Consider the following 20,682-nt stretch of genomic DNA (forward strand, 5'->3'; position numbering starts at 1 on the left):
TACATAGACCGACATCACAAATCCAAGTAGACTGCTATTATACCAAAGTTACTCTCGTCAAGTCTTTCTTAACTAGAATAATCTTCATTTGGTTTGGTCGCATGCAGTAAATCAGCCATTGGTTTGCTGAAAAATGCCAATACCCGACGCATTACCTTATGGAATATCTGAGGTCATTGAACCTCAATGCCGCTTATCTTTAATAGCAACCGAAATATATTATTGATAAGAAATAGACGATTTATACCATCTTAACCCCAAAATATTATTAGTTTATCCTAACTGTTCCATTATCATCATGCCTCATCATGTAACTTGACCACAAGGTACCTTTTCATTACATACAAATTATTGGTCTTTTTTAAGATTATTATGACGAAGAACTAATTAAATTGGGGGCAGTTTAATGTAAATTAATATTTTCTATTCATAAAAGATAAACTATAATATGATTGATATTTTGTAGTGATGTATTATTAGATTTATTTCCATAAGGTACCTTTTCGTAAATGTATGGAGCAAATACTGTTATTGTTATGTAAGTTTAAAGTGGCATAAGGGGTTAAATATAGTATTTAGTTGGGGTTTTAGGATTTATTTCATTTGAATGACAGAATTTCTTTCATATGTGCTCAGAAAAATTGATTGTGTGTCACATTAAAAGTAAAAATATTCAATTTTGTGATTTTATATGAAAAAATCAGAAAATACATTTTCACCTCTAAATCGGTATTGTTTTTTGCTTAAACTGTCTGTCAGTGTCGTTTTCTAATAGATAAAATTTAAATCTTGAGAGCTCATTGCAATCAATCGTGAAAATGAAATAAAACTTTATTTTCAAGAGATTGGTTAGTATACACATAAATCAGTCGATATCAAAAGTTTCTATTTGCATTACAGAACAAGTCGCAATATTTTTTTAATCTCAGATATATAAGGCATTATTACTTGTAGTCAACTATGTAACTTACTTCAGGAACATAGTTTTTTAGGCGGCTAAACTTAAAACTTCTCTATCGTAAAGTTGCTCATTTCACAACATTATTTTCAAAAAATCATATCTCTGTAACTACGCAACCTTGAAGGTTGATCTTTTGTGTTATCGATAGCTTATTTATTGTAGATTACTGGGGTATGCATAACTCCATACCCGCCATAAGGTACCTTTGACCGTGGGACGTCACATATATTCACGTGAAGAGGTACTTACCAACAAAAATGGAATATGTATTGAATTTATTGCATATAATTTATTCTTACTGTGAATTTATCAATAAAGGTGATGAGCCTATGAAATTTTAATTCATAAAAAGTATGAATGTACCATCGTAATTCAAATTTTGTTAACAGCGCCATCTCTTGCACGATGTTAAAACCAATGTAACCTCTCACGTTGAAACCACGATGCGCCTACGCCATGTTCGCAGGTACGTATAGGTAATTTTGTCACACTCTCCTTGTAGATGGCGGCACTATCAAGTAACGTGATTAATGAAACGTCTGACAATGACAGAGCTATTCACAACACGTTAGTTAGAAAGAGACACACAGACACGCCCACACAGAAAAAGACACTACTACATCGAAAGCCAGACACAGTATACTGAACAAGAAAAGAGAAGTTGTAAAACAACAACTTCGCTGCTTGCTGCTTTTCTATCAGATGTAAAATGGACGGGCGGTCGTGTCGCTGCGCGCTCGCGGTTTACGCGTGTTTCTTGTAATATCGAAGTTAATTGTTTAATAATTTGACGTCATCCCGTTTATTGTTTACGCGATAGTTCGACTACTCCGGTGTTCGGTGCCGGGGAAGATTGTGTCAGTGCATGTGTTATCGTTTGACGTACACTTCACTTGCTGTGATTTAGCTGATAGCTGACCGGTGGGTGCGCGTGATAATACTATACGTGTTTTTGACGATTAAATCGTCTAGTGTTGGTGTTTTAGCTGCACCATGCTGTGCAAGGTGACATAGTGAACGCTGAATGACCCTGACCTCTGGCAACCATGTCTGGGCGATCGGATTGCAGGAAATTCGCTCCCAACATCTTCAATAAGAGCAAGTGCACTAATTGCTTTCGGCAGAAGGAGGAGCACAGCGCCGAAGCCTTGGAATCTAATCGGGTAAATAAAAAAAACTATTTTTGTTTATGGTCGTAAATAAAAAAAAAAAACAAGTTTCTAATCAACACGAAATATTCGCGTGTAGGTGTGTCGTTAGTTCGATAGAGATATGCATGTGTGCGTGGGCTGACCACTGCTGTTGACCTAACGGATTTCATTTCATCGTGTTATTAAAATCTACCTTCCTATATAATTAACTATTGCAGTACATATACGTACCGTACGTATTTAACTTGCTAGAAAAAAAACTCGTGAGAATTTTAAGTAGGCAGGTAATAAGCAAAGTGTTTAAAAGTGATCTCCAACACTCGCTATTCTAGTCTATAAGTTCGTTTTTTAGCATTAGAAAGAAGGTAAGCGATCTTGACATGTCTTTTAATTAAAAACGCTTTTTAAAAATCAGTAACTATTACTTCTGAAAGCAGAACAATATAAATGTTCGTATTAGATTCATAATTGTTACATATTTGCCGTGACTTATTTTTACAACGTGTTTTTCAATTATTAAACACATCAAATTGTTTACCTTTTTTCTAATGCTAAAAAAACGAACTAGAATTAAAAAGTACAAATAATTTTGAGTACTTCATCCAATTAGATGCTTTGGCAGTTTACTGTAATAAATTTGATATGAACTTACTAAAAAGAAAAAAAATCTACTTATGACAAGGCAGTATGGCTTAGAGCTTTAGCCTGTCCAAGTGGACGAAAAAAAAAAAAATAAGTTTGATAATTAGGTATCACAGATAAATATTTATACAGTGTGTAAGTCTAATACGGGCGAATCTCTTAACGGTGGTTAGTATAGGACAAAGTAAAGGTAATTAGATAACATTTACTTAAAGTTGCAACAATAATTTTGTCCATACAAAATAATTCAGCCCGCAATGTAATGCAAAGTTGCAAACACACTCACGTTAAACGCTCGTTGACAGTTACTTTCAAAAACTCCTATTGCGTATGTAATGTCATTAACTGTCATGAGCGGGTAAATAATAAATAAGGTTTTTTATCTGACGAAATGACTACCTAGTTTAAAATCAAATTACATCAAAAAATCTTATTAAAGCAATCATTTATTTTAATAACGACCCATTGAAATTACAACTGAAATGTACTGAAGTTGCTGAAATACTTCTAAAGAAAACCAACTAAAAAAGAAAACTAAAAAACACAATTTACAACAATACAAATTCTGAGAAACCTGAGTTTAGTTTTGCCGGTTTCGCCGCAAATACCTATTCTCGATGTGCCTTCCTTGTATTTCAGAACAGGTTTCGCAACGACGTTTGATTGACTCCATAAAATAACAACTCATATTAAATCGTCTTCCTGCATCCCTTGTACTACTTTCAGGATTAAGTGCAAAATGGCGAAGGATTCGGCCTTGCAATGGAACTGGAAGCTCATCGTGAATAGCTGCTCCCTCCACCCTTCCAGTTACGGGCAATCCTTCGCGAGCTCGCTGTATCGCGTTTACAATTACTCGAGCGTTTCTTGGTACAACCCGATGAGGGAATCGCTCTCTGTACACAGCTAGCGCTCGATGACCATTTTGTAGTGTTTCACCGTAAATTAAAATCATGTCCATTAATTCAGGAGCAGTAAAAGTTGTTAAACGAGGCATTTTTATAACATACGATTACTTTTGAATCGAAAGACTGACATTGTCAAATCAGAGTTGAAATAAAATAAGAAACTTGCAATTCCACCAAAGAGTTTGCCACGTTTTCACACAATGTACCAAGTTTTGTGGTGTTTAGACGGTTTAGTTAATTCTCGAAATAATTTTGGTAATAACTGTACAACTATTAGGCGGGCCGTATGCTTATTTTCCGCCATCCTGGTATAAAAAATCAGGCAAATTAAATACGAAATGAATACACAATAATCACTTATGAGATACTGATATTAAATGAATTTTCAAAAAAGGTGTGCTATCAAAGGTGCTTGTCTATTGCTCAGATTAGAAATAATCACGTCAAGTGCTGTTATCGTGACTGATTAAAATGAAGTCAGTTTCTTGTTGATAAACATGATAAATAAATAAGATTTAATATCTTTTAACACGCCTAGTAGTACTTTAATCTACCAAAATAACTACAAAACATTAAACGCAGTGTAATGCTAACATGTATTGTGAATGTTTCTCCAGATAGGTAAGTTTGTAAATGCTATTGTTGTATTGCTAATGAACATTTGACATTTCGGTACCGCAACCATGTTTACAGTACATTGCTGCTGAGAAATTTAAAAAAAATTAATTATGGGCTCGTAATGAACTGCAACTTAAAAAAAACCTTTTACTTCATGATTACACTAATGAATACTATGTCCGATTTAATTTATCGCCCGTATTAGACTTACACACTGTATATTAGGTATACGTACGATTTTAATTAATACATTTCAAAGCATATATTTTACAGAATTACCTACTCAGTACCCATACAATATCTTTTATGTTATGACTTATGAATAAAACACCTGTGACCAAAATTAACAAAGAAGAGCTTACAGCCAAGTTACTTAATTTACTTACAACTTTAGCTTAGGGTCCAAGGTTAAAGTTTAAAGTAAAGTATACACATTTTTTAGGTGGCAAACAAGCATATAGTTGATATCGTCCACTTAGAGCTAACTAATTCTAGCTTGAGGGATTTCTAAATCTGCTGATACTTTTATTACCTATATATTCTTTTTTTTTAGTTCAAGTTCAAAGTTTTTTATTGTATATAAGAATCAGGTTGAGTTGAGAAAAACAATTAAAACCAAGTAAATAAGAAGCGTCTATAATGAGGACTTTACTTAAGTTCATGCTAGCTGTAGGTATGGTTAATTGGTAGGTCCTCTCTGCCGTTTACAAAGTTGCAAGACGTATATGCCAATTAAATCATAGGAGAAGTGAAACTTTCTCAACCAACATAGAGAAATGAATGTCCGATATGCATTGCAATGACACGAACGCAACGAACGTAGTAAATTATCGTAGATAAATTGTGAAATGAATTTCCAAATAGCATTAATTGAAGGTCCTGTAACATCGCTTCTATCGTGTGACTATTGGTAGGTACTTTGATAATGGAACAATACGTAATCGGTCTTTATCTAATTATCGATGTCCTTGACCATCCATTTTGTTTCTTATTGTTGGCAGTGTTGAAATTAAAACGCTGATAGGTATGTGCAATGACAGGAGGACAGGACACTGTCTATTCAGATTTTTAAATTAAGATAACGAAGATTTTGAATCGCGAAAATGTTGTTTAGAGTTAACCCAAGAAAAGTCTGCAGAGATATTGACAGCACGCGCAGTGCAGGGGTTATTTTAAACGTCAAACTTCTATGAAATTGGCTACTTTCCTACTAGTCAAATCAGCTTCTTTTTAGGGTTCCGTACCCAAAGGGTAAAACGGGACCCTATTACTAAGACTCCGCTGTCCGTCCGTCCGTCTGTCTGTCACCAGCTCCCATACAACAAACGTCATTTTTGACCGAAGTTAAGCAACGTCGGGCGGGGTCAGTACTTGGATGGGTGACCGTCTTTTTTTGCCGTTTTTTTGCATTATGGTATGGAACCCTTCGTGCGCGAGTCCGACTCGCACTTGCCCGGTTTTTTTTAGAACTGTCAAAACGATTTGCTAATATGGAATTTATATGAAAACGTGTGTAGTGACGTCACAGTCAACTCACCTACTTTTTATACTTCCATCCGATTTATTAAATAGAAATTGTGTTTAAAAATAACTGCTATCTATGTTTTTCTAATAATGATCTGGTGCTTTATTTCGTGCACGGTGTGAAATAATTTATTTTAAGTAGAGGAAAGTACCCAATTATGACGTATTAAATTTAAAACACTGACACTGCGTGTGCTGTCAAAATCTGTGCAGATTTTTCTTGGTCTATCTCTAGATGCTCTTCGCATTTCTAACTAAGTATAAAACAACACTAATCTAAGTAATTGGTCTAAATGATTATTATGTAGCTTACCTATCGAATCAATTAGTAGTTCTATACATACATATGTTACGGACCGTAGAAATATTTAGTTCTATCGGTCCGTTTATGTATGCAAGTGAAGATGTCAATCTTTACGATCAGGAAACTTTATCTCAAGATAGTTATTTAAGCCAAGTTGGCTGTAAAAAAACCGGTAGTGTCAGTTCAAGAAGTCACATAATGTAATTCACAATGCTAAAGTGTCCTAACCCAGAAACTTGAGAAAGTCAGTAGGTAAACACATGTAAACAAAAAGCAATTGAGGTCGTTTTTACGCATACTTGTGCATGATTCATTTTGTTTATTCAACGTTTTAAAAATAACTAAGCAACTAGCAAATCGTTTGTCTCGATGACCGCGCTAACCACAAGCACCATAGACACAATGCTCTTTCATGTCAGCTGTCATTTACTTTTTAATAACTATCTTATGATTACTAATAAGGTTAGACCATAAAGTAAGCGTCATGTCATTGTAAATTATGCTGATAATTTTGGTCTAAATAAATATAATTTACTTACGCAGATACGCACCGCACCTGTACCAACATTATCACGATAAGTAACCCTGTTGAGGCCCGTTCATATATTATTCCGTAAACTTGTATTTGTTTTTTTTTGTAAACAATATTGTAAGTGTTACTGTATTCAAATAATCATTTTAATGTGAATAAACAAATAATCAGAAACATTGTTTTTATATCTAGGTATATTAGGCTCAATTTATTTAAAATGATATTAAATAAAAATAATGATTTAATTGTTATTTTCCAATGGACATCTAGAATTTATTTACCGAGTTTTCCGTAACAATTATAAAAGGTGTGACAGTTAGTGACAGTGACAGTAATGGCGTCCAGAATATAAATGCCATACTATAACATTAACTTAGATTCACGGACACTCGTCAAGCACGTTAGACACATAACATCCCAATTTGGTTTCTAAACGTCAGAACTGAAGCAAGGCTGTCTAAACGAATTTAACAAAGTTTATGCGTTTCCAACCTTATTCCTATCCGTTTAAAACCGTAGAGAATACGTTTAAACTAGACGATTAACGTTTAAGACTTCTCTATTCATGATGCGGAAATGTCCACCTAAAAAGGTTTTGTCCGGACAATTATTATCTTGACAAATGCTCAGCTAACGAAGCTGACATGCGCCATGTTGTCCATGTTGCGCGTGCGCAAGGTGATGCGACGCGAATAGGAAGTTAACGATCGATTGAACGGTCGGCTCGCTAAATAGACGACATTAGGCGACAGTAATGAGAGTTGTTAGGTTTATGGAGAGCTGCAGGTTGGACGCTAGCTCAACCCAACCCAAAAAGCCTTATAAACCTATCTTTTCTATACTTAAACTGCCTTTCGTACGTGACTCTGAGCTAATGAATGGATTTTGTTGGACTCGTATTGGTTGCTGATAGAATTCTGTTTCTCAACACAGTCTTGAATAGTTGCTTTGAAAGGATTTCTAATTTGAAGGCAGAGTAACGATCGAATAGTTTATTTAGTAAAGGCCTCCTGATAAACCGTTACAGATGATTGTTCACTTTAATATTTAACTGTATTTCACAAACATTTGCAATGCAAGTAAAATAAGCACGTGCGTGTAATCGCTGCAAAGAATCACTGGTTGTAAAAAACACAAGAAAGTCTCGCCGAAATTCAAATTTCTTGTACAGATGGATATAACAAAAGATAAGTTAGCATGTTAATGTTAAACAACATTGTTAAAGTTGTGACTTATGCAGCTATTATGTAGGTGAAAGTTTGCTAATTAAGCAAATTGTCTTCCTAGTAATTGATTGGCTGAGTTGTGGAGTGATTTGCATAAAAAACCGCGTGATATATGGCATTTCCTCTTGATATTTACAAGCGATTCCGGGTCGTTGAGTGGTGATAGGCATCGTGTTTATAATGATATAATGACCATAATTAAGCGTGTAATTTATAATAGAGTATGTTATGTGAAGAGGTTTTCTCTGTATGTATACAATGCTAAATCGGCGATGCAAAAGGTCTGTGGGTCACAATTGTTTGTTTAACAAATTCAACGTTTTATAAAAACGAGCGTGTTTCCGTTGCCAGTGGCGCCGGCGCACGCATTTTTGCGGTTAACGCTACGCAAACTTGTAATGTTTTATTTAGTACTTCGACATACTTTTTATCTTGTTGGACAGTCGCAAAATTAAACTGGATATTAATGGTTATAGCTTCGACCTTCTGCGCTGGTTATCTTTTAATAACCATGAGCTTAAAAAAATTGTGAAGTCATTTAAAAGTGGAGCACATGGAGACAACTAAATAATTCCTTCTGTCAAAGTTTAAGTGTCCCTTTAAGGCTTCATAAATCCATCAGTTAATTACATAAGTTTCACAAAATGTAAATATTTGTTCTATACTTAGCGCGACGCTCGCGTCACTACTCCCAAAAAAACATTGATCTGAACAAAGACGTGGAGATGGAATAGTTAAATTAAAAAAAAGAAACCGTTCCTATAAAGGTAGCCAGTTAAGTGGGAGCTGTTGCTGGGTGCTACCGTGACCTTTTCTAGTCTGCGGTTGTCTGAAAGGGGGCGGCGAGGGAGATTATGTTACAATGGTTGGGCTAAACTTGTAGTGTAGCATAAAAAGGAGTGCGTGAGGAATGCGTCGGCGCGATCGCCAGGTGCAACGGCCTCGCCCTGCCGGCCGGCATTTTTGTGAACACGCCTAATGCATGAGAATGAATGGTTTGGAAATCGATCTTAGCGCCAATTAACACTCCACTAGAAAACTGAGTAATCAAATCGTATCCGTATACAGATTTCATTTCCAGAAACAAAAAAGACGAAGGGTAAACAGGTTAGGAAAACGATATTTCTGAGTTAGGAGCATTTGCCGTTGTCTCTGTGACACGTCGCGTCCAGCGAATTAACACGTCGCTATCCGACGCTATGCTATCTGTGGACCGTTACGGGCACAATGGGCGAACGATATTATGTGGGTCGCGGAACGAACGTGACACCGGATAAAGCGAACAATTAAAACCGACACCTACTTGGGAAACAAGTGCTTGGCGTAACTCGGCGCTGCCTTTTTCGTTTTTTCGAAAACCGGTCGGGATCCCCGCTGCGTCACGATCAAACATTTCCATCCTTATCTTTTTGTCGTAAGCGATCTTTTTGGAATGTTTTAATTTTGTTTTGGTGATCTCGATATTTTACTGTCAGATTGGCCTCGCTACAAGAACTCATATATTTAAAAATCCAGCTAATGCAAAATTCAAGGAGAATTTTCAACAATTTTAAACAACAGGATACATCAAAATATCAACTTAACCTAACCAACTTAATTAACCTACATCAAATACAACAAACAACGTTTTAGTTTCCGTTTTTACCTGAGAACCTCGTCCGATGAGAGCGGCGCGAGTAACTCGATAGCCTTGGTATGCCACAATGCAGTTATCTAAGTAGGCTGCAGGAACAATATCTTATTCAACGCTTTAATGAATGAAACCTGAAGTGTTGACAGACGAGCTATGGGAATAAGACGAGACATTCAGTTAGGATTTCTCTGTGTTTGACACAATCATAATTTTCAAATATTCTCATGATATATTTCGTGATTTTCGTTTATTGAAATCTTATTAGTCCTTCTCCTTATAATGGGATCCTCCTTTCAGTGTTGCAATAGAGGGAGTTATATATTTCCTAGAGCGAGATAGTAATCGACAATACTTTTTCTAAACATAAAAATAAGTCTACTTATTGATTTTATACCGGAAAGCAAAACTAAGATTTAGTAAATTGTAACTATTCCATACCTATGTATTGTAATCAACTGTTTATACCTATTGCAGGCTGGAAAATATTATCTAGTTACAAATTCAGGTCCTATAAACATAAAACAAGAGCAGTAGGAAAGCTTGAATGAACAGCTGTTTTTGCTCATAGATGGCGCGCAGTAAAGGTTCCCTACTTTTACTCATATCATCACACAGATGTGCGCTTACGCAATATTTTACTCTCTCTACGCTACAGATCACTATGTCTGCGTACTATCATTATCTCACCTGTATAACAAATATTTGCATTCTTAATCTTTGCTTCGTAATGTTGGCTGTGTGACGCCTGGAGTGCTTTATTTTTTATCACGTATAATGCCAGTTAAGTCTGGAAAAATCAAATACTTGGACGTTTACTATTGCACTAGCGTGCATACTTTTACATTTTTATGATTGGCATTTACTTTTTTCGTCCACCTCCTTCAATTTGTGGAGAAAGACTCTCCCATTTTGAAAATAAAAGACTGATCACAATCTCTTCAAGTTTTGTCGTCCAAGTCTTCCCACAGGTATCATGCGGTCACAGTGGTCAGGTGGAGTGCAGAAAACTTTGAAAAATTTCCAAATTTCGTCCGTAGTTTATGTACGGTCAACAATAGAAGTAGCTAAGCAGGCAAGGTCTTTAAAAATTAAAATTGTCAGAGCACAACTTTATCGCTAAGGGAATAAATTAGAGCGTATGTGTAAAATTACTGCTCTTGTATATGTAAATTTACTGATCTGTAAGCTTACTTTAATTTAAAGAACAAAACTTGTCATTGCAAACGAAAATGCGTTCCTAAAGTGGCAAATTAACGATTAAGTACTTCGAATTTAAACATGACATAAGTTGCGTTCCAAAACACGTGAAATTCTTTTTTTTTTACTGAATTCACGATTCGGTTGATTTTGTTTCTTTTTTTTACACGCTATAAGCCTGTAGAGACGCAAGTTCTTTATAACAATAAATAAGTAAGTACAGTTCACAAACTGATGCCTCCCATTAATGCATTGTACGTATAATTCACATACTCATAGGTTTAATGGCCCTCCTTTATCCCTATTCTCAAAGGGCTGTATAACGTTACAAAGTACTAAATCTTTACGGAAGATTTATACGTCGAATTATCCTAAGCACATACGGTCAATTTTTAATCCTGTCATATAGGTTCAAAGGCCATAGATAGTGCTGGCTTTTTATTCTATTTCAAACGCTAATGTCATGGACAAAGGTTTGATTTTTAACTTTGGAGATGGGAAGGCATTTTTTTACGTATTTAAGTATTTGATAACACTGAAATCTGTCTGAAATAACGTAGTTACATAGGCCTAAAAACATCGCATCGAGTTGTACACAGCTTTTAGGGCGATAAGATTAGATAAGCCTTCAAAGTACAAGCAACATAAAAGTAAAATCTTAAGACAATTGTGTTTTTTTTTTAATTATGCGTGGCTGACACGCTTCGACGACGCTCCAGTGTTATGAACATTGACCCTTAGAAGTTTCCGAAGCTTGCCTACGGCACATATCAAATTTACGTAGCGAGTTCTCACGAACGCATCTGTCAGACTGGCTCTGTGTCCGCCGCGTGTTTTTTTAGCTAAAATATCAGCCAGTATTATATGACGATGTGGTCAAACAGTGTTATGGATATCGATTATCGGTTAAAGTATCGAGTTAAGTGAGTCGTGTTGTTATACCTTTATGTTTTGTTGGTATATATCACGCAGTTGACGCTAATAGGCGTTTTTTTGTGCGATGAAGGACTTTGTTTATAATTATCTTTACATAAAAATTTCTTTAAAGGCTCATTTAGACGGTGCAGTGCTAGAACTCGCACGCGAGTTTCATTACATTGCGATATTTGATCGGTCGGGTGAATTGTTGTAACCTCAATAGTCCGCAATGTAACTAAAATCGCATGCGATTTCGCGCGCCGTCTTAATGAGCTTTAAGACTAGTTAAGACTGTATGTATATAAAGTTGAGTAGACAAAGTTGCCCAGTCTCTAATACTTAAAAGCTGTCTGCAATACAAAAACTTAAGCAAACCGCAGTACGAGTACTTTGTTTAGATTTATTAAAAGATGCAGTCTTACCTACCTTACTAACATTAATTAGTGATGCTAGACACGTTTGGTTACACTTCAAAATCACTATAAGCGTATAGCATTTGATTGCTTAGGCTGGCGTCGCGTCGTCAAGATTTTATCGGTACTGTATTTATTACATACCTCGCATTATCAGTTACGATAAACAGACGCGACGTGACCTGTAATAAATATGACTTCCACAAGAAAGTCATTCATTTGAATTCTCATTACGTACGGCAACATTTGTAACTCTTGCTCAGTAAATAGCAATGATGTAGAACAGCTATGTAAATAAAGGAGAAATCTCAATTCATGTGTGTGAATTGAATTCTAGCGTTGCAAGTTGCAACGTGTGAACTTAGCTTTACTCGTATCGAACACGAGTTAACGACTCGACAGGTTTTATTTACTTAGCATTATCTGGCGTATATGTAAATTGTTTCTATGAGTCACGACTCGCCTTTATATTTACCATCGGAGCATATAGCGATAGCGGCTAAAAGCGGCGTCTTTAATTAAAACATTAAGAACACAATTTGTTTCGTTTTCGAACGCGCCTGTAGTCAAGATGGCGGCATTTCGAGTTTTGATAATTTTAGTATGCTCGTATCGAGCTTGGGTTTTTTTTGTAAAATACGACCTTGTTCCTTGTAATTAGAGTTTTAAATTAGAGTGAGTAACGTGGGAAGATACGATTTTTTAAAAGTTATTAATCGATTTGCATACACAAATGAGCGCGTAATGCAGCAGGCGCGGTTTTAATTGCCGTTCGTTTTTGTTTTTGTTTCAGCTAGTTTGCGTGTGATAGTGTTGGACTAAAAGCTGCTTGCCGCATGTCTTTATCTATAAATAAGAAATAAAAATAAACTTTATACACATTTACTTACGTCTCCGCTATCGCCCGACAACAATGTATTCTAGGACTTATACATTTATAAAACAACTACAAATCCATGTTATTCATAATCGTATGTACATTTTGACAGTCCAAATCGTGTCCAAAGACAACCCGCTGTATGCCGGTCACGCTACGCCTATATGAGTTCCCACCACTCCGGTTTGGACCGAACCCGCACCGTTAGCATATGCGACCAATACCCATGACATACACCATAAAAAATGCCTCTTAAACTATTGGGCCGTTACGTCATTCTTGACACCGTTCACATATTGATTGTTAGTTTTACGGCGTAAGTACCTAAACTGTAAGGTTTATTTTGTAAATTGCAATAAGTAGTATGGTAATCTAGTAATTGCTTGTTTACCGTAACCAAGAGTATATTTAACCGCGAAACGCCTTCGTTGCAACTTGGAACGCTTAGCGAAATAATGACAGCTCGTTTTGATTATGAACGCGTACCCAAGATTTTGGCATATGTGTGGGTAATTTGAAAGGTAACGTAAACCCACACATACGTACTAAAAACCAGGTTTTCTGCGATGAAATTAACTGACTGAAACAGAATAATTGAGTGGTGTAAATTCAATTATGGCCAGTTTAACTAATTTTGGGTTATATAGAGATAATAAAAGGGGCTTGATAAACTTGTTTGTGAAATGCTTCTAGGCAAAATTGTAGGCTAGGTTATTGGAAGCTTGGCTGCCTGGTTAATGATATTTAAGAAAGAAAATATGAACAAGTAGTTTTATCGGGAAAAAAGAATTAATAAGGTAAACCTGGGTTTGCTCTGTTTTATACTCATATCCAAGACCAAGACAACAAAAACGAGTATACCACTACGAGTACGAGTACGATTACTCTTGCATATTCGAGCGGTAGAGAGGCAGATAACGAAATTTTGATTTTCGTGGTACTACCTAATTCTGCCCAAACACTCTGAAAAAAGCTTGTAAAAATGAAGAATTTTAATATATATTTTTTTTTTTCACTTTTGTGCCTAGAAGTTATTCTAAAACTAGAAGTACACATCATGTCAATGTTTAAAAGGCATATATTACAAAAGCTAGGCTCTGTTGTGGTAGATCTTTAAACTTACCCTTTTTTATGCATCCTACAGTAACAATTGATAATCAAAGTCATGATTTTATAGATACACGCAATTTTAAATGAAACTGGCTTTTACGGCTCCTAGAAATTGAATTAACTGGGTGTAAAGCTCGGTTTCGCAATAAAATAGATGAAAATTGTATACAATTAAAGCTGGACTCCTCGGGTAGCGTCTTAGTGGCGCCTTACGCCTTAGAAGCGTATAAGAACGTTTCATTAAGCTGTAATTTAGTGCTAACAGGAATATCGAATGGGTTTCTTGGCTTGATCACTTATACTGCTAGGTCGTAAGTGCCTATAGATAGGCCCTTACGTCAAATGCGCTTTTGCTTGGGCTGGTGTATATGCCCGTAGGGCCTGGAGCGGGTGTCGGGAGAGCTACAGAAGCTGAACTAAACAAATAGCAATGCATGGTCTTCATGGGTATTTTGCTTCGCCATTGAGAATGCATAATTTAGATACCTCCGTAAGGCTCCGTAGTTACCAGCATGAAACGACGAGTGCAAATACAAATTAAAAATGGTGAATGAGAGAAAACCTTTTTCCTTTGATGGAACAGACGTGAAGGTTTTTGAAATATAATTTGTGTGAAAAATAATTGACTCTATCAACCATAGTCCCGCAGCGAATTTGAATAGTTAACAGTCCCTTATCACCTCTCATTATCATCATCTTCCTCGCGTTGTCCCGGCCTTTTGCCACTGCTCATGGGAACCTGGGGTCCACTTGACAACTAATCCCAAGAATTGACGGTACTGGTGGTATTTCTGTAAATATCAAATGATATATCGTACATTACATAAGTTCCGAAAAACTCATTTGCCACCGGGGCCGGGGGAGCCGGGGTTTGAACCCGCAACCTGCGGATTAAAAGTCGCACGCTCTAACAGCTACGCTACCACCGCTCTCCGTTTATCACCTCTACTGTATTGCGTGGAATGAAGATTGAAGTCATTGAAGGTTTTTTACGTTACTAATGGCCGAGTTTTACAAAGGTACTAAATGTTTGTTTTTTAACATTATTTTAATCCCCTTTCTTTAGTAATATCTATTTCTGACTACGCTCCTTTTGCCACTCTGTATAACCTAGAACTCAGAACTCATCAGTACAAACAGCAGCACTGCCCCCAGGCAGTGCCCGCGCAATGATCGATGCTTCGTCGATACGCACATACAATACAAAATGACGTAAAGGACACTACTTTGGTTGTAACGTGCACCTTTCTTGTTATAAACCTCGTATATTTTACACAGCAATTTAGGTGATAAAGTTAATGTTTCATTTGCAGTTTACATGGTAATGGTACTATTATCATGTGACAACGTCTTTCGGATAAGATTGGAGGTAATTTCAATTTGCGACAATGTATGGTAATATAAGAATTACAATGTTGCTGAAATCCTCTTTATGAAATTAAATTATGTGCTTACATTTGACCAACTAAGAATATAATTTATTTGGAGATTAGTCCATATCAAGGGGTGAGCGGTCAAACCCGATTAATCGAGATATTTTTTCATTCAAATTAGAACTACATATATGTGACGTGCGTAGAGTTCTTATTTGAATAAAAAACCGGGCAAGTGCGAGTTGGACTCGCGCACGAAGGGTTCCGTACCATAATGCAAAAAACGGCAAAAAAAAACGGTCACCCATCCAAGTACTGACCCCGCCCGCCGTTGCTTAACTTCGGTCAAAAATCACGTTTGTTGTATGGGAGCCCCACTTAAATCTTTATTTTATTCTGTTTTTAGTATTTGTTGTTATAGCGGCAACAGAAATACATCATCTGTGAAAATTTCAACTGTCTAGCTATCACGGTTCGTGAGATACAGCCTGGTGACAGACAGACAGACGGACGGACGGACGGACGGACAGCGGAGTCTTAGTAATAGGGTCCCGTTTTACCCTTTGGGTACGGAACCCTAAAAAGAAGCTGATTTGACTAGTAGGAAAGTCGCCAATTTCATAGAAGTTTGACGTCTAAAATAACCCCTGCACTGCGTGTGCTGTCAAAATCTCTGCAGACTTTTCTAGGGTTTTCGCGATTCAAAATCTTCGTTATCTTAATTGAAATTTTTAACACAACACAAATATCTTTAAAATTTTCTCATGAAGCACAGCAATTTAAGACTCCACTGAAACCCTAAAATTAGACGGGAACAATAGGTACTGAACTTGTGTTTAAAAAATGATGATTTGCAGAATAAATTCATGTCGCAATTCTGCAGTTGGTCCGTTGCAAAATATTCGCAGTCAATCCGTAAACAAACATATGGACATACATCGTCACATTCATCATTTTGTAGACACCCATCACTCAGCCAAAGGAAACATCACACATGTACTCGTACAACACCCTAAACGCCAAAGACGTTAAGTGACGCGCGCGCCTACAGCCGAATATCAACCTTCGTGCATTCCGACAAGGTTGGCGATGGTGCGCCGCACACGACAGGCGTGGCGTTCAAAGGGTTGAGTACGTGCAACCTTCTCTGGTGATCGGTGAGCCTTACAGCACTGCATTAAGGTTTACTAATCTTCAGTTTGACGTTTGCTTTCGCAGGACGTTACTCAGAAGCTATTGTTTGTACCTGGCTGATTGTCATTGCGTGCGCAAGCGCATTCTCGGGAACCAGTGCAATGTGACCTTGAGATCCGCGGTTATCGCCAATTTGTGAGCGAGACAGCACTAATCACGTATGTAGTGATGTCTACACAGTACACATCGCTAGAGTTAAACCAAGAAAAGTCTGCAGAGATTTTGACAGTGCAGTGCAGTTGTTATTTTAAACGTCTAAACTTCTATGAAATTATGACGTATAAATAACACTGGCACTGCGTGTGCTCTTAATCTCAAAATCTCTGCAGACTTTTCTTGGTCAAACTCTAGCACATATACGGCGTACAGATGCTCATCCAATGTGATCTTGTAAATTCAAGTGATAGAGGGGCAGATACTAAACATTTTGTATTTCCTTCTTCTTCCTTCCTTGCGGTCTTCGTATTGATAACCGCGAAAATCCCGGTCGCTAACGTGATCTCGAGATCCCCAATAACGGAGAGGGTTCATATACTGGTTCACTTGAGAGTTTAACTACAGTGCGACATAAAATAGTAGAAATTAAATGAGGGCGCCACTTTCTACGTAACTGTCATATTTTTGACGTAAAATGCTTAAACATGTCAACAATGGGATTGGCAACTATTAAACGTTTGCATAGATGGCGCCATCATAGATTGCCCCTTTTTCTATGAGATTTGGTTTAAAGGGCTGGCATCCAGGCCATAACATTACATTCAAAGAAAACAAAAATTAGACACAATTCTAGGTATTGACAGGACAAGCTATGCTGCTGGCGCCATCTGCTACATACTTCGACCGGCCAACTAGGAACCTATGGAATTTTTTTGGTTTAGTGGTTTTTATTTAATTTCTACTATTTTATGTCGCACTGTACGCTTGATAGCAATCGTAATGACAGGTAAGGATTGGGTTTCAACCGTCATGATTGTCAACATTGTTTGTTTGCGCCGGATATTATTGGTATCAGGGTTTCGCGGTGTTTTGAGACGTTCGAGACATGTTGGCATTTCTTGGGAGCTATTTGCGCAGTGTTTATCGTTTGGTGTTTATAAACAGGATGGTTAGTGAACGTTGTGTCAACTTGTGATTGCATTTCAATAGGTGATTAAAAGATCTTGTGACACAATGGTCAAAGAATGGCGGATGGTGTATTGTTAGGTACTTATAGGTACGATACGAGTACATCTATTCTAAGTAACATCTTTATACAAGTATTGAAGATGTCTTGCGATGATTTGCAGTAATTACCTGAAAGAAAATCTAAAAAAAGTCCGTCTAAGCTGACTTTGCACTAATTTGAACGGAGCAAAGTAGAAATTTGACGTTAATAATGACATGGCCACATTTTGTCATAGCTTGGTCCAAAACAAGTTGTAAGAAACATTTGTTTTAAGTATAAGTTTTGGAACGTCCCCTTCTAAATTCACGGCTTACTGTTTCCACGGATAATAAATACCAAGCATTTTCAGACACTTAAAAGTGACAACCATTATTACCATTTACCATAGCACGCAACCAAATGTCAAATTTAAACGCACCTATGGCGCAACCGCGAATACGCAGAACAATCGAATGTTGCCGTGTACCAACTTAACAAACAGCGAAGATTAGCATACTTGCAGGACGCCATGCCCACGCACGAGGCAACCAATCCATCATATTTACTGCTGTGTGCGTAGTTTTAGTTGAAAACCAATACGTTTGCTACAGTTGTATCTAGCAACGATCTTATTGTTTTAATTTAGAGTCGTATTTCGTGTAAATAGAGCGCGTTTGGTTGTTGTACAGAGCGTAGTTTGGTCCGCCATTTTGAACTTTATTGGTTAGAATTTTGGCGCGCTGCATGTGCTAAGCTGAAACAGGAAAGTTAATTCTATGTGTATGATGCTATAAAGTGTCTGTTGAAGTGTGGTTAAGGTGCAAATCGCGCCGAAGATCTTATGTATTCGAGATTTGAACTTATCTGTCAGTTTGGATTGGGAACCTGTTATGAGATGACTCATGCTAAGTTTTTCCAGTCTTGGCCTCTAGCTACATTATTGCCTCCTTGGGCAGAAACTATTTGCTGATGGTATAGCATTATTTATACTATATATAACATGGAATGGATAGCTCAGGGATAGTTATCCTTTAAGTAGTTCGGTGCTTGAAAGCCTTGAACGCATCACAAATCCTTTATAGAAAATTGGAACTAAATTATCCGTACCGTTTTGGAGATATTTGTGAACATTTATTTCATTTGCACACAAACACACACAGTCAGCTTCTAACCTTAAATGCCGCCTCAGTTCCGCTGGGGGTAACAAATACCTACTTAATAAAAACAAGCTTTCCTAAGTCTGCGATTTCTCATTTAATGAAGTAGAATAATTATTTACAATCGCTTACTCATTAATTTATGCAGAATCTTAGCATACTTTCCTTGATCATGAAGTACCTAATAAAAATTCTAGTGTGGCAACACAGGTGTTCTATTAATGATATCCGTGGCAATGATTTCCTACTGGTTAATGATTTTAATTACTCGACGACGTGCGAATAATGCTAATGTGTAGAGAAAAGTTTCGCACGTTTATATAATGCGATATTGATTATACGAGTACATACATTGATACTTGCTGTTTAGTTTATTTTTTTAATGTGATACGCATCATAAATTGCTAGTTTATAATGCTAGTACGGAAATGTTGCGTACAACATTATTTACACGTGCTTAAATACATATTTTATGTATTTAAACATACCTATGCATAAAATATAACCATCCCCTCCCTCGGCAGTTGGATAGAAGTAGACTAGAATACAGTGGCTAATAGCATTTTTTGATATTTTCGACATTTTCGTAACTTTACACAAAACAAACAATGCGCGTTTACAGCAAATATTTCAAATATATTTACAATTATTTCAACACTTATAACACTATTTTTATTCGTTTTTGTTGTAATTGCATCAGAACACTAAATCTGATTATCAGATAAGAGCAAGCTCGATAAGATACCGATATCACATTCTAGAACTTATGTATATCGAGAATCGTTATCGGTGAGTCGATTACTGTCTACTTTTACTTGGAAGTTTCATAGTTTCCGCAACTCGTTTGTGGGAAATGTTTTAGTTAATCAAGACAAATTAGTTTAACGATTTAAACGTCTGTCACATCCTCTTTGGTCAGACTTTTAACTGTTTATTGTGGTTATGTTCATTACAAAAAGATTACATTACAACGTTTGTATTCTGTATTTAATTTTCTAAGTATGGAAATTGTTTGAATTATTCACCTAAATCTTTTTCGATGAAACTGAAAACTTAATACAAACACACGCAAGCACTAGTAAAAAAAATAAAAAACAGTCCTTCCTACCATTCAATCGACAATTTCCAATACACTCACAACCAATTTATAAATTCAAATAAAGAATGCGGGCCAATTTGTCACCACAATGCTGCCAACATTCCGTCATCATCAATCTGTTTCATTGACTGTTTGCTTACGTACTACGTGTGGCCTCGACGCCTACGTGTGCCTACGTGTACTACCAACTGTTCTTACTTAATTGTAAACTATAGACAAACCATTTCCTAAACATAGCGGAAAAGTATAGTTGGTCAAGCAAATCTTGTCAGTAGAAAAAGGCGGCAAATTTGAAAAATGTAGGCGCGAAGGATATTGTCCCATAGAAAAATTGAATTTCGCGCATTTTTCTACTGACAAGATTTGCTTGATAGGTAGGAAACTTAGTTTTTTTTTTGCGTACTAAAATTGTTGTAGCATATCAAGCACAGAAAGCAGGAACTCCTGTCTGAGATGTCATGCGGACAAGTCACCCAGCTCTTTTGTTTAAATATTTAATATGAATTCTTTTTAAATCACATATTTAAAAATTTTCATCTCACTGCCTTCCAGGATCTAGAAAAAGATAGGAAATACGAATAAAATAAAAATGCTTCACATACTATATATAAGGAAAAAGTATTGAACGAAAAAATATCGAACGAACTGAAACATTTTTTCGACCGCGTCCGTTTTAATTAAACTTAAAAGCCTTATAACGG

General features: G+C 36.5%; 1 protein-coding gene across 3 annotated transcripts in view; it reads left to right on the plus strand.

The window, feature by feature from the left end:
* Positions 1-1,642: 1,642 nt before the first annotated feature.
* Positions 1,643-20,682, plus strand: part of LOC134793001 (protein outspread) — a 388,052-nt gene continuing 369,012 nt past the window's right edge. For all 3 annotated transcript variants that reach the window (XM_063764508.1, XM_063764509.1, XM_063764510.1), the window contains exon 1: positions 1,643-2,124. In XM_063764508.1, the coding sequence (XP_063620578.1) occupies positions 2,008-2,124 (117 nt within the window). In that variant the 5' untranslated portion in view covers positions 1,643-2,007. The remainder of the gene's footprint in view (positions 2,125-20,682) is intronic.

This window comes from Cydia splendana, chromosome 8 (genome assembly GCF_910591565.1).
Source record: "Cydia splendana chromosome 8, ilCydSple1.2, whole genome shotgun sequence".
Taxonomy (NCBI): domain Eukaryota; kingdom Metazoa; phylum Arthropoda; class Insecta; order Lepidoptera; family Tortricidae; genus Cydia; species Cydia splendana.